Source organism: Thermobia domestica, chromosome 1, assembly GCF_964235325.1.
Source record: "Thermobia domestica chromosome 1, izTheDome1.hap1.1, whole genome shotgun sequence".
Lineage (NCBI taxonomy): Eukaryota > Metazoa > Arthropoda > Insecta > Zygentoma > Lepismatidae > Thermobia > Thermobia domestica.
Genome location: NC_137454.1, coordinates 103,591,428 through 103,607,017, shown reverse-complemented (window position 1 = coordinate 103,607,017; position 15,590 = coordinate 103,591,428). Strand labels below are relative to the sequence as shown.

At 38.3% G+C, this 15,590-nt stretch overlaps 1 protein-coding gene across 1 annotated transcript; it reads left to right on the top strand.

Annotated features, from left to right (window-relative positions):
* Window positions 1–784: 784 nt before the first annotated feature.
* Window positions 785–15,244, top strand: Sec61beta (Sec61 translocon subunit beta; the record flags this gene model as incomplete). Its single annotated transcript, XM_081761289.1, is given in 3 exon segments — window positions 785–885; window positions 9,704–9,802; window positions 14,967–15,244. Coding segments are annotated over 3 exon segments (288 nt in total), but the record flags the coding sequence as incomplete, so codon positions are not given.
* Window positions 15,245–15,590: the final 346 nt, after the last annotated feature.

The window sequence follows — 15,590 nt, the reverse complement described above, 5'->3', positions numbered from 1 at the left end:
GTAGTACTTTCCTACAATGACAAAGGAAATGCTCAAACTTGTATCCGAATTTTGCAGCAGTGTAGCGAATTAACGCTGTAATAGAGAATTCTCTGCTTATATTATCTGACCATGAAAATTTTTACACATTCTGTCATTCCTCAGTTCTACCAAACGAGTAGAGGAATCACATTAAGTATCTGTGTAGGGTCTTTTCTGCTGTTCACTGGTCTACATTACCATTCAAACTTGTTTGGTAATTCCTTATTCGTGTATTTAAAAGAGCTGTCTCAGCAGTCGCCGTTTTGACTGGAGAATTCTGGAAAAAAATAGAACATCCGGTCATGGAAAGCGGGAATCTTAACAGTTCATACATTTTGAATTGGAAATCACGTTTAAAACGGACAGCCTAAGTCCCTTAGATTGCAAGGTTTAATCGATCAATCTCTGAATATTATTATTTAAATTTACGCTTGACATTTAGTGGTTGATACATTGTACTTCCTGTGATATTTTGCAATATCAGGACCCAAAACATTGAGTTCACACACTGAGGGTTTATATATATATATACATACAAATATTGACACCTGTCGATCTGCTGACGTATATGTCTGCAGGACAGAAAAATACGAAGTACTCTTTCGTCTAATTTAAGTGGCAACTTTATCTGCGATGCTTCGTAACACTCGAGGTAAAGTTCTCCGACATGCTTATTATTTAGTCACTATTTTGGGAATTAGGATATTGTCTGTTACATAATTTGCATTAAGTTATAGTTAATGTATTCCTATTTGTATTTCAGCCGGCTTCTCCGAGTTCGACATCAGTGGGGTCAGGAGGTCGATCACCATCAAAGGCCATGGCTCCTAGATCAGCCAGTGGTGGTGGCAATGTAAGGCAAAGGTAAAGTAAATTGTGAATAATAATTTTTTTAAAAAAAAAGTGAAACAGTGCATGGCTGGACAATTATACGTTTTCAATTTGGATGCACAGATGCTTAGTTTCGGAGCCACAGTCCGTCGAAAATTGATAAAAATGATGATATAAAGGACCATAATTTGAAAACGAAATATTATGTAAAAGAATGTAATGATTATTTGAAGCTTAGATTTGATTAATATAACTGAATGTAGAGCATAGGCGGCAACAGAGTTATCTTCGAGGCATAGAAGGGGATTCGTGAGATTTTCAGGAACTGAAAAAATTAGTATACACTCCATATCCACTGGTACTTAATAGAATGTAAGTACAAAATAATTACTATTACCTTTTACCCGACCTTCATGTGATGTTTTATTCTCTAGTTATGCCCATTTTTATATCGTTCCCGTCAATTTTCGACGAATCAGACTTCGCAACGACACACTTATGTACTCATGTTCGCCTATAGTTTTTTCCTCATATTTTCATGTGAAGATTCATTTTCCAAACATTTTTGGTATTGTTTCAAAACACCCTACACATATCAAATAGACCATAAATTTGTAATAAATGAGAAGTATGTTTTAAAAATTTTGTAATTTGAAAGCATGACTGGTGTGTGTTTCAGTGCAGTGAAAGTAATAACAAATCTTAAGAAAGACACCAATAACAAGCAACGAGGTCAGTTTTGTTCAAACTAATAGTTCCACCATACTACAATGAAACCTCATTTAATGGGCACCTTCAGAACACCGCTTTTATTTTATTTTATTTTTTTGTCCCGACAACTGTATTATGGGATAGAATCTTTTCTTGTACGGGCACGCACAGTGTTCTTTTCCTTCAATGTTTTAGTTGCCTCTAACGGGGAGGAAACATTCTCAATTCATCCGTTTTTAGCATAGAAAATTCTTTCCACAATTTGAAAATAAATTTGTGATGCAGTAATCTTTAATCAATATGTCAATGACCCGATATACCCTGACACACCATAGTTCCAATCCAAAGTTGAAACTTCTTTGTCCATCTTTCATCGGTGTTTTTTAAATTAATATTTTGCCTGTATCCTTGCATTGTCAGTGTTGGCCGGATTAAACTTAGGAGGTTATCTTTTATATTAGCTGTATGTCTTACCTGACTTCTCTTCTTTGAAGGGAACCTCTAGCTCATGTATCTAACGCAGCTAGACAGTGCCACTAAGTCAAGGGCCACTTTGAAAGATCAATAACCTTACCTTTAGTACCAAATAATGCGTATTTCCGCAGTTTCAATGTTAAGCTAACGTCATCCTCATTTCTAAGAGTAGTAAACTGTGTATTTCTACAAGTGTTTGTGCTACATTGTGAATATTATATTGAGCTCTTTCGTGGCTAAGCGGTTAGCGTGCGCGCCTTTGGCGTGGGAGCTCATGTGGTTCGGATTCCATGTTAATCAGCAGATCCCGTCTCCTATAGCCTCGCTGCTGAAAGGAACATTAGACTCAAATATTTGATGAATTGAGGAAAATCTGATTTTGTATCACACCAGTTCCGTTAGTTTGTGTATGCGAATTTAATGATATATGGCTGTTCAGGGAGCGACTGCGTAGCATATTTTTAACTCATCGGCACGGTAAGCCGGATTCGAATCTCGATCCAATCTTGCATATTTTTTTTTCACTCTTCGTATACGTTGTAAATAATTATTTATTTGTACTGAGGTATTCATTGAAATGTAGTTTACAATGTAGTATTTTACTATTGTTAAAATTTTTGACAATGCACTATTGAAATCGTTTTTGATGTGGTTTGTTTGTGTGGAAGTGCTCAGTTGAATGTCAACGCCGCTTTGCGTCTAATACAGAATTCAAGAACTAAGAAGTGCATACAAATGATCGTATAATAAATTAATTTCCTGTTTCTTATAAATACACATTAGGATTCATAAATCCTTATTATATAATTTGTCAAACAGTATACTACTTTTAACACTGAGGATGATGATAGCCTAACATCGAAACTGTGTTTAGAAATACACTTTCTTGGTGCTTGAGGTAAGGTTATTGATGTTTTAATCTTATTAATATGCATCCTAGCTTATCTGTAAACATTGGCTAGTTTCTTTTCCGTTGGTTCTAAAGGGTAAATGAGAATCTGGAAATTATGAACCTGGAAGAAAGGAATAGGCTAGAATTAAGATGAGGAAGGGATACTGCGTATATGAAACCATTTTCTTCAAGTCTTCTAAGAAAATTATTTTGAAGGTAATTTTCACGTCTTCGTACAGTCAATTATGCCTTCATTACAGGTATTCACGTACGTACACCAATTCATGTTTTTCTAGTGGAAGACTTTGACTTCATATGATAAGCCAGATAGTATAGTATTTTCACAGATAGTAATAAGACATGCATAAGACAGTACAAGTTCTGTGGGAACCTGAAATCACTATAACTGCCATAGAAATTAATCCCTATACAGGGGATAGATAAAAAAATCTAAAAACACTTCATACAGTACACGTAAGTTTGGCCCTCCAGTGTACAACGCGTGTTGCGGTTGCCGATCGTTTTTTGTTTTCAATGTGTCATGTGGACCTTCCTCTTCCGTCAGCAGTAACTAGTTCATCTGTGAGTGACGTGATGTTAAAGTGAAAAAAAAAAAATGAAATCTGTGAGTTTTACGTCCCACGGTTATGCCGGTTAGGCTAAAGGAGACGGTGATGATGAGTAATGAATGAAATGATGGAATGAAGAAAGTGGGAGGAAACGGGAGAACCCCGAGAAAACCCACGCACACGGTGTTTGTCCACCACAAAGTTCAGTTGGTGGGGGATGGGATCAAACCCGGGACCCCAAGCTCCAGAGGTGAACGCTCTATCACTGAGATGTTAAAGTGGTGCGGTAAAATGGGCGACCTGACAGACTTCCAAAGAGGCATGATCGTTGGTATCCGTCTGGTTGGAGCTTCAGTGGCGAACTTTGTGGGGGTATCGAAAGGCACTGTGTCCAATGTCACGAGGGCATACACAATTCATGGGCAAACGACGTCTGCAAAGCACAACAGTGGTCGAAAGACAATCCTGTCAGATAGGGACCGGAGGGCATTAAAACGGATTGTAGCAGCTAAAAAGAAGACCACTGCAATGAAAATTACGTCTGAACTCAATCCCGGCCTACAGAACCCGGTTTCATCGAAAACTGGAACTTCATATGAAGGGTAAGGGGAAAAAACAAGGAATGTCCATGTGTGTGCTTTATCGGGTGATTTGCCCTATCTGTTGGGGACTCTTGGTACTGTTTCATTGTATATGCTATACATGCGTAGATGTAGAAATGTCCATATAGAAGGGGCAAAAGATTTGACTATCCCTATTCATTTGTATGCGGTTTTCAATATTAAAGCGCCGTTTACTCGAAAATGCATTTTTGTGACATTCCTTCTTTTTTCCCCTTACCCTTCATATAATGAAAATTCATGGCAGGGTCGCTATCGCCAAATCCCTGGTCACAGTAGTAAATGCGAAGAGGCTTATCCAGTGGTGCAAGGACCACAAGGCGTGGACTCATGAGCAGTGGAAACACGTAATGTGGTCCGATGAATGGACCTTTACCTTGTTTCCAACAACCAGTAGTGTTTACGTATGGAGAACACCGTCGCAGGTCTATGATACAGACTGTCTGCTCCCAACTGTAAAGCATGGAGGTGGTTCTGTTACAGTACGGGCAGTGATATCGTGTGTTTTCTGCAAGTCCCATCATAGCCCTGCATGGAATGATGAATTCTAAGGCGTATGAGACCATTTTGGTGGACCAGGTTCTATCCATGGCCAAAATATTGTTCCTTGGTGGTGATGGCATCTACCATGATGATTTAGCACCCTGTCAAGCTGCAAAACCGGTCAAATTATGGTTTGAGGAGCATGAGCAGGAACTATCACACCTCCCTTGGGTCCCACAATCACCAGATCTGAACATCAGTGAGCCATTGTGGTCTGAGTTAGAAAGGCGTGTTCTGTCTCATTATCCTCCACCAGCATCCCTTAAGGAACTGGAGCATGTTTTGGAGGAACAATGGTTCAAAATTCCACATACCACGATTCAGGAGCTGTATACGTCCATTGCATGTCGGATCCAAGCTGTTTTGGACGCAAAAAGGAGACTCCGCACCATACTAGGTATGATTTTCACACTTTTGCAAACATTTTAGATTTTTTTGTCCAACCCCTGTATATTAGGTGGTTTTACATGAACTTGAATATAAGCTTGATATATGCTGTAGTACTAGACACCAGTGCTGCCGAACTTTTGAGACATTTGCGGTTTACGGTTTTTGAGAAAACCGGTTTTCTGAAAACCGAAAACCGCAAATGCTGTTTTCGAAATCGAAACCCAAAAGCTGTTTTCAAAACCGAAACCGCAAAAGCGGATTTCCAAACGAAAACCGCAAAAGCTCTTTTCGAAAGCGAAAGCCGCCCGAAACCGTGTTTGCGGTTTTATAAGCGAAACCATTTGTCCTTTTCAAAGCAGTAACAGTGTTTGCTGTTTTTAATTACACCTCTTAACAATTGTGAAAGCATCTATCAATCGAGACAATTGTATTGATTTATATGTCTGTTTTAACTTTTTTTTTTCTTATTTGCTCCAATACTATTATGGTAATATCTGCAGCACTGTGCGAAAGGGATAGTTCGATGGTTGTACAAGTCACAGCTAAATTAGGGTTGCCATATGTTAAAATCAGAAAAGAGGGGGGTTCTAAACCGTAAGTACTGATGTGAACTTGTGTGTTACAAATACTGATCTGAGATCCTTCGCTTTTTTTATTATTATTATTTCTTTGATGATATTTCCAATGTACTTTTCGGCTACAAGGGAAGAAAACTGGACCCCCACCTGATTTTCACACATTTTGTAAATTAGACCACGAGAAACACGAATCTGAAGGAATTTTGACATTTCGAATGTCGGAACTTGAGATATTCGAACATAAAGTGACCATGGAAGCAAAAAGGATCCCATTTGATTATATATTTTGTTAACTAGACCAAAATGAGCAATAATCTGAAGGAATTTTGACATTCCGACTTCCCGAACTCGAGATACTAGAACTTATACAGTAGTTTTATATAGTATGTATAAAAGTAACGAAGAAAGTTCTGTCGCTTTTTGACCTATCACCTTACAGCATTGATATGCCACCTAAGACGTACCTAGATCAAAAATAGTACCCATCAGTGTCAACGACCTTCTGCCAACGTTCGGGATGGGTATGGATTCCTTCGCGTTAGAACTTGGTTTGTCGTGAAGCGAAGAAGGTATCAAGTGCATTTTGCACCTCTACTACGGAGTTGAACTGGAGTCGTCAAGTGAACTTTGTGGTGGACAAACACCGTGTGCGTGGGTTTTCTCGGGGCTCTCCCGTTTCCTCCCACTTTCTTCATTCCACCATTTCATTCATTACTCATCATCACAGTCTCCTTTAGCCTAACCGGCATATCCGTGGGACGTAAAACTCAAAGATTTCCTTTCATTTTTGAACTGGAGTCCTCTAAGGTGAGTGTCCAAGGAATGGAACAGCTGATAATCGGACGGTGCAATGTCCGGAGAGTATGGCAGATGCATAGTATTTCCCATCCAAGGCATAGGATGGTGTCCCGGGTCATTCTAGCCATGTGGAGCTTAGCGTTGACTCGTAACGGTTGAACCCCTTAGCGATTGAGAACTGCTGGCTCCAGGGTTTTGAGTTTTTCTTAAACACGGCTCAACTGCAGACAGTAGACAGTTGCATTGATGTTCTGCTCTGACCAGCCGGTAGCAGTTCCTGATGCACGATGTCGCGAGCAGTTCACCAAACACACAGGAGGACTTTCTGCTGCATTGCTGGTTTCAGCTATTTTGGAACCGGTTCATGGGATTTTAACCTATGACAACGCCGTGGAGCTTCGTACAGGACCCACTTCTCATCACATGTCAACATTCTGTCAAGAAATGGCTCCTTCCTCAGACGAGACAGCAAAGAAACACAGATGTCTGCTTACGTAGCCTTCTGGCCCGGAGTCAAATCATGTGCGACCCATAGACCCAACTTGTAGTGCTTCCCAAGTTGATGGAGGTGCTGCCGAATGGTTTCTCCACTCACATTGAATGTTAGCCCCAGTTCCTCACATGTCTGTCCACTGTTCGCCTCAATTGCTACCTGAAGATCTTCATTTTGTACATGTGGTCTTCCGGCACGTGGTGCGTCTTTCGTGAGTGTTTCGTCACCGTCCTTAAACTTGCTAAACCACCCTTGCACTATCTGCGTAATCACGACACCCTCACAAAAGGCCTGAAATATCTTCCGCCCCGCTGCTGTGGCGTTTGACCCAAGTTTGAACTCGTACAGCATACACGCCCATATGACGCTCTGAGGAGGTTCCATATTCACTCTGTACTTACACAAGTTCATATTGTAACTGAACTGCCAGAACCAGGTAGAATGTTGGAATATACTCACACCAACAACTGACATTCGCCTTATCTCCATTCGCATTCAACTCATGGTGTAAGGGCCAATTGAAAAACTCCTTTAAAAAAAAAAGAACTTTCATGGTTTCCTTTATATATCTCACAGGATATAATATGTTTCGTATAAAGAATATTGTGTTTTTTTCATATAGATACATAGCGTCTATATTAAACTTTAAGTTTCAATATCTCGAGTTCCGGAAGTCGGAATTTCAAAATTCTTTCAGATTCGTCTTCCTCATGGTCTAATTTACAAAATATATAAAAATCAGGTGGAGTCCAGTTTGCTTGCCTGCAGCCGTAAATTGGCTTCTATGAGCCTTTAAAGTTACGCTTGAAATTGTCGTTCGGCATTCTTGCAGGTTATGATACTTATATTAATGAATCAAAAATTTTCCAGAATTATTTAAAGTTGGTATCTAATTATGAACAAAGATCAGTGTATAATTTTCTTCTTCTATATCTGTTTTTAGTTTCATTGATTAGAAATATTTAAAGAGAAACATAAATGTTTCGTTCACTCTAATGTTTGCAATTTCGAAATATTTCATCACTGTTTTCGCTTTTCATTTAGGTTCTTTAGGTATTTAGGTTACTTGTTGTTTAGAAAATAAAATGGCGATCACTATGGCAACGAAAAGGATGTGACGTCACACTATTTTAGTCTATTTAAGATCACAACACATGCAACTCATGAAATTCAATTTGAAATCTCGTCCACTCAGACAGATCTTTTAAAAATATTATTATTACTCTTTCCCCTTGTTTTTAAAAACAGTACTGCCACTCTTTCTTTTCTTAACAAAAAAGCACTACCTCCCTTTCTTTAAAAAAAAAAAAAAAACGAAAAGAAAAGAAAGAAAATCTAGGTCGCAATATACAATTTTATTTTTGATTTGTTGCCACCCCGATAAATGTGAATGTTGTGATTTTGCATGTGTTGACTGGTTTCGTATCGCAAGTCCCAAACACCTACAATAGTTTATACGTGAAGGAAACATCGATCCTGTTTTATTCTGTAACTTTTTACTTCCCAATAACGATAGCCGTGCCTCTTTGTGAGAAATTGCAACTAATTTTTTTATTTTGCCAATTGTAAACGTATACACAACAAGAATTTACCTACACTTTAAGACATTTTAAGAAAAAATACCTTCTTTCCTGTCTGCAAATTTTGAGCATTTTTCCCCTGCGCTGAGGGAAATTTCCCTCCATCTGGCAACTGTGAGCCGAAGTAAGGAAAGATTCTTTGCTGTTTTCTAGTCGTTACTTGATATTAGTGCTGTCGAATTTTGTGACATTTTCGGTTTTTGAGAAAACCGGTTTTCTGAAAACCGAAAACCGCAAATGCAGTTTTAGAAACCGAAACCGCAAAAGCTGTTTCCAAAACCGACATTTCGGTTTTATGAAATTTCACTTTTTTCAAAAACCGGTTTTCGGTTTTTTTCAAATACCGATTTCCGGTTTTTTTCAAATACCGATTTCGACAGCACTACTACACACTGATCGCAGATTGAACATTTGTAGCACATAACATATGAACCTGTACATTTGTGTGTGTTTGTAAGTTAAGTTTACCTGCTTTTATTATATGGCGTGAGTGATATTTAGTGGTCAAATGTAGTATTATCCTTGCACTTCATACTCGTGGCTTTTGCAAACATTCAAAGACATTCAAACCTGCAGAAATCCATCCCATGTGTAATTTCATAAAAGTGAACTTTTAAAGAGCTTTCGTTTCCTATTGACTATATGGCAGTACTACGTTTGCTATTATAGAGGAAACAAAATTACTATTTTCGCGAGAATTTATGGAAATCATGCAGGTTTTAGTTTTCTCCTTCTTTATTCCTTCAAAAATCTGGAAGAAGGCACAGCGATTCAGTAGTTGAGAGGTTCTTTGGTGCGAAGAGTCCTTCCTTTGATCCCAGGTCATGTGTATTTGTAGTGGGCAATAGTTTTCTTGGTGTTCTCCCTTTCCCTTGCACATCTTCATTCCATTATTTTTTTCATAACCTTTCACTTCCATTAATTATCAGTCTCCATTAGCCAGCGGGGGATAATCGTGGGATTCGAATTAAAATTTTATTTCCATTTCGAAATCCTGAAGATGAACCTCTGGTAGTTCGAAGCGTTGTTTGCAGAAAGAGACCAGTGGTAAATGCAAGGATGATTCTACATAAATTCACTTGTACTTGAATAAATTAAGTAAGGAACCGGAATATAACTTAGATTTATACCTATTTTGAAGACATCTGTCATATTGACTGCTTTGTTATTACTGTTATTTGTGTATATGTATTTTTTATATAGGAAAACCACATCTTCCGTGAATACAAGATCCAGGGCTGGGGGAGCTAGTAGTGGAGGAATGTGGAGATTTTATACAGATGACTCTCCTGGAATCAAAGTGTAAGTTCTGTTCTTGGATTATTGAACGGTCAAATTTATTTTCTTTTGCTAGTTATATTTCATAATAGTGGTAATGTACAGTTATAAGTACTGAGATGTAAGCAAGAGTACTGCTGAAAGTGATAAAGTAAGTTTTAACAGTTTACTTTTAATCTTTATATTACATCTAATTTTTTTTAGAGGCCGCGGTGGCTCAGTGGTAAAACGCTTACCTCTGGTGCATGGGGTCTAAGGTTCGATTCCAGCTCATGTCAAATGGGTTTTGTGGTGGACAAACTAATGTGCGTAGCTTTTCTCAGGTTCTCAAATTTTCTACCATTTCTTTAATTATTATTACTGTGTTCCTTAGCCTTGGTGCATAATTGCTGAAAGTGAAACTAGAAATTTCGTTTCAACATGTAATTCTTTGTTCGTTATTATAGTTTAGGGATCACTTTGACTCTGTGATTTTAAATTAATAAAATTTGATCATTATGCTTAAGATTTCAAGACATTATTTCTGAATGTTGATTTGCAAGCGATTAAGTATTTTCGTTAAATGCATTATTTCAAGTATTTTATATAGTGTGATCGAAAATGTAGAAAACTTTTAATAAAAATGGAAAGGTGTAACCGAAGGCTAGTTGATATGTATGAGCTAATTTTCACTTTGAAACCCACTTTCGAAGAACGGATACATAACCACAAAACACTTGCTCAAATGACATTAATTTCAGTATTGTGGGTTAAAATTAATACCATTACAAGTTACTTTTTTAAACCATCAAAGACTTGAGAAGAAAATAGCAGAAAAACTTACCTTGTTCGCAAACATTGCCACCTTTATTGGGTACCGGTAACACCTTACAGTGGCACAAAAACACTTGTACACTTATACTTTTATTAACAGAAATCCATATCTTTGTTATGCAGTATATTGGGAGATTTATATACAGGGTGATCCGGAAGTGGGCGTACCCCCCCCCTTTAGTTTCAACAGTATAGTGTTAGTTATAGTAGAATGTCTACACAGTTACCTTGAAGTCTGAAAGAGTCATAAACATCGGTATGATCACCATCCATGTCGTAACACAGCTGAATTCTGCGCCAAGTTCTCGCAGATGTTTGCGGAGATAATCCGGAGTCACGAGGGTGCAGGCGAGTATCACAGTTGCTCGTAGTTCCTGCGTTGTGTGATATCGAGTGGTTCTTACTTGTTGTTTTATGAAACCTCAGAGTGGTGTCGTCAGATCGGGACTTCTTGGAGGCCAGGCAAAGGGAGCTGGTGAAGATGCACAAACTCTTCCAATCCAGCAGTCAGGAAACGTCTGATTCAGGTAATTGCGCACGTGAATCGCGAAGTGCGCTGGTGCTCCATCCTACTGTATCACAATAGTGTCTTTGATACCATTTTCTTCTAGTTGAGGCACAACCACTCATTAAGCATCTCAGGTAAGAATTTCCATTAACATTGTCTTCGAAGTACAATTAGGGGTACGCCCACTTCCGGACCGCGCTGTACAGTATCTGTTCTTTAAAAAGGGAAATCAAATTTGTTTCGCTAAACTGCGTCAGCTTGTTTATACCCACACAAATCCAGCACAAACACTTCCCACCACGTCAGCATCACCAGTGTCTGATTCTTCATTCTCGCTAGACGATCCAGAATGTTGCTCAGAGTCACTATCACAAAGAAAGTCATCTTCAAGATTATTGGAAATTCCTGTTTTTAAGATTTCATGACAATTTCTTCCGATATTAACTACTAAGCAGTCAAAATCCAATGGCACACTCCTGACAGACGCACGTTGCAAACGGCCTCCTGGCGTCTAAGTTGCTTTGTTCATTATGTAATTTCCATAAAATTCTTACACTAGATTTGAATGGATGAATGATACATCCAAAGGCTGCATCACACTTGTCATGTCGCCAGGAACAATCACTGGGTCACAATTTCCTTTTTAGTTTTTGACTCAATCATCAGTGTGCCTGCAAGAACTATCCAAGAGAAGCATTGATTTTGAACGAACAAGAGCTCTTGGCCACTTATTCCACACTGCTGAAATCCAGTATAATACCAGTGCCTTTGTCATTCACCGTCACGAGCTCTTGCAATACTACCCAGCTGGAAAGCTTTCCCCCCTTGGAGAGGGTTTTCCGATTAAAAACCACATACGATGGTAGTTCTCGTCCTTGAGCCGTAATGTTCAACATCACTGTGCACCGCTGCTTTTCAGCACTACATGTATGTATGTATTTGAACACTACGTTCCCTACATTGCATTGTTTACGGTAGTGCTGTTCGGCATATCAAAATAGATCGGCGTTTGGTCTGCATTGCCTGTTTGGGAATGTAAATAAAAAAAAATAAATAAATAAAAAAATTTGCGTCGAAGTTGGATCACGTAACGCTGAAAAGATATTAAATTGTTTTCATAAGCTTGAGGCAGTTTTTGCGCAATTGTAGTAAATAGATTATTTCGTTCCATATATCACCAAACCCACCCATATGAAACTTTCAATTCCATTGGAGAAAGATTTCTTTTACAAGTTATTTTGCAGCCTTCAATTTGAATAATTTCAATTGTAACATTTCCTGTTTCGAACTACAAACTCAAGCAAGTCTTACACATCTGGATATTTGCATTTTTGCCCTCGAAATGTACACAGACTTTTCGAACTATTTAAGAGTTTCTCTTCAGTCTCACACTATCGACCAAAGTTTTCTTTTTCATCAAATCTGCGTCCAGTTTCCTGTGTCCCTTTGCATAGATGATAATTTGAAGGTTAAATTTCGCCGTATAACTAGTATGCTTCTTTCTCATCGTCACTCAAACTAAAAGATCACTTTTCTCGAATAAATCGATTTTGAACTTCTTTACATTGTCGCTTAAATTAGTCACGTCACCAGACCTTCCCAACACGCAAAACATGTCCTGGTGGTGATTTGTCATCCTTAGTTATGCAGATGTTGAAGACCGGGAGGGAGAGAGCTGCAGTCAAAGTACTTTTCTAATTGAACTTTTTTTTTCCCTATAAATTTAGTTGTGCGACCTATATTCGAAATTTACTTTTTTCAATACTCTCGTGTCAAAAGTTTAGGTGCGGCCTATATTTGCGCAAATACAGTGATTAGAATTGCAGTGATCTGTGATGGGTAGAATGGACAACAGAATGCATTCGAGTTTTCACCACATTGTTATTTTATTTCAGCATCTCCTCGGGCTTGGATGCGTTCACTGATTCGATTGGGAAGGGTGTCATATAGCTTATGTGGCCTCTCGTTATATAAGCCTGTTCCACAACTGTTGTAACTAGCCCTCGTTTTCTTGAATATTGATATTGGAACATATTTGACGTCCGAATGGATCCCATACATGTTATATTAGGGACAGATCAGGGGGTCTTGGTAGCCGTGCAGGTAGTTCATAGATACACGTGCAGTGTATGTGGACGAGCGTTGTCCTATTGGCAGATGATACCAGGATACTATCCCAGATAGGTAGCATGTGAGAACGCTGAATGTCCGTCAGAGTTCCTGAATTACTATCAGAGGTGACCTGAAGTTATGCCTGATGGTTTCCTACATCATGAGCCAGGAGGATACCGATTTCTCTGCAAAATGTGTCCTCTCACCTCGGTGCCACCATAGTAACGGACTATGGTCATCCGAAGTGGTGCCGAACAGATATTGCTGAAAATGATGCGACCCCCACTGGTCAGCAATCCATGCTTTCCGGCACCAGTACAGACGCAGCCTTATGTGTTGTGGTATTAACAGCCTGCGCATGGGACTGCAATTGATAGTCCAGCAAGTGCTAGTCTTTGACCAATGGTGCAGGATGACAGGGTTTTGTAAGTCTATTAGTTGTACTCGGATGTGAAGAAGTTAAGATGTGCTTGGGGCACCCGGCACAGATTCTTCCCTGGTCGACTGAAACCTTAACAAGGCGTGTGCCCCCCCCCTTCCCCATCTTTCTATTTATTTCTACACGTGAGGGCCCTGTCACACTTCAATGCGTAATGTACCTGATTGTTGCAAGATTCGACTAGCCGACCACACTTGACGCACAGTGAGGCCTCTTTCAAAGTGCTTACTGTCTGTCGCTGCGCACGCCACTAATATATCTTGTCAGGCCTAATAACACTGTCTCGTAGTGACAACACTAATGCACTCTGGTGGCTGTCACAGACCATTATAACTCTACCGCATAGTGTACACATGTACGAAATTGCATACCTCCTAGTTTTATCGGAATCAATATAATTAATAGAACAACTATTTTCTTTTCATAATTTGTATGTACACCAAGAAAGACTCTTCTGCATAACATTGTAGTATATTATTATTATTACCAGTTTTGTTCTTATTGAAACTGCAGTACTTTACTCAGTTATTTAGTTTGTACGATATTTAACGTTTCTTTGTTAGAACATTCGTAAGTTAGACAACAATAAGAAACAGCTTCTTGTAAATCAGTTATGAATTATTTAAATTATTTTTTGTGTTTCAATACTTCCAACAATAAAAAAGTCATTATTATTAAAAAAAAAAAAAAAAAGATATTGTGTAATGGGGCGTTTACACTTGGTCGATTTAATCGCACGACTAAATCGATTTAGTCGCACAACTAAATCGACTCGCTGCATTTGCCACTAAATCGAAGCAACTAGGCCGAATCAGATCGATGGATGTGTTCAATTATTTCAACCACAGAAAATAGAACGTCTTTCAATTCAGTTACCAGTCGATTAGTCGCCTTCGATCAACAAGCGATTAAGTTGAAGTCCCGTTTACACGGTCGATTAAGTTGAAAGTGACGTCAATTCAACTGAATCGAACGCAAATCGACTAAGTGTAAACGCCCCATAAGAGGTACGGGCAACGTAGAGTAGTAATTAGTAGTCAAACGCGTAATGTCTTTTACTAAAGGTTAACTGTAAATTGTACCTTATTCTTAATTTTACTGTTTATTTCTGAGTAGCTTGCACCTTCCTTCTTGCTTGCTCTTCACACTTCCCAGGTTGGGAACCACTGATTTAGACAATGATGATGTATTAATTAGCTCGAAATGAAAAACTTCATTTAAAAAATAACTAATCGATAATTCCTATGTCATATATGAAATTTTGTGTACAGAATTTTTAGTATCTACTATAACTGATTTTTTTCTTTCTTCCTCAGAGGACCAGTTCCAGTCTTGGTTATGTCATTATTATTTATTGCTTCTGTGTTTATGCTGCATATTTGGGGAAAGTATACACGCTCATGAGCTTGTGTGTTTCAATGGACCATAACAACTTCGACCATTTTAAGTGGACATCTATTAATCATTCCAATGTTGCAGTTCTTTTGGCTTATTCAGATGAATGTTGGGAAGAGAATGAGGTTTTGTTATACAAACATGTGTATATAAGAAAATAAAAAAAACTCTGCAATAAATGGATTTCCACATTTATAAATTCTGGTTCAAAATTGTTTTACACTCTTAAATGTTTTTCTCACATATAAATACAAATACAAAAATATTTTCTGAAATAGTAGCGAACAATTCTAACTAAAGTGCCATTACTATCAGATCAAACTTTATTAAAAAAATATCCCAAGTAGAACACTTCAGTTTTGATAATGGACAATTAAGAGATTTTTGTTTTTCTCCAGCTTGAAATGATAGGAAGGCAAGTCTCAGGATGCTTTGGTAACTTCTGCACTTTGTGCATGAAACAGTGCAATAATTCATACTACAACAATTCTTTAAAAATTAGGCTTTGCACAATGTAAACTTTTTACATTCTTATATACATTATA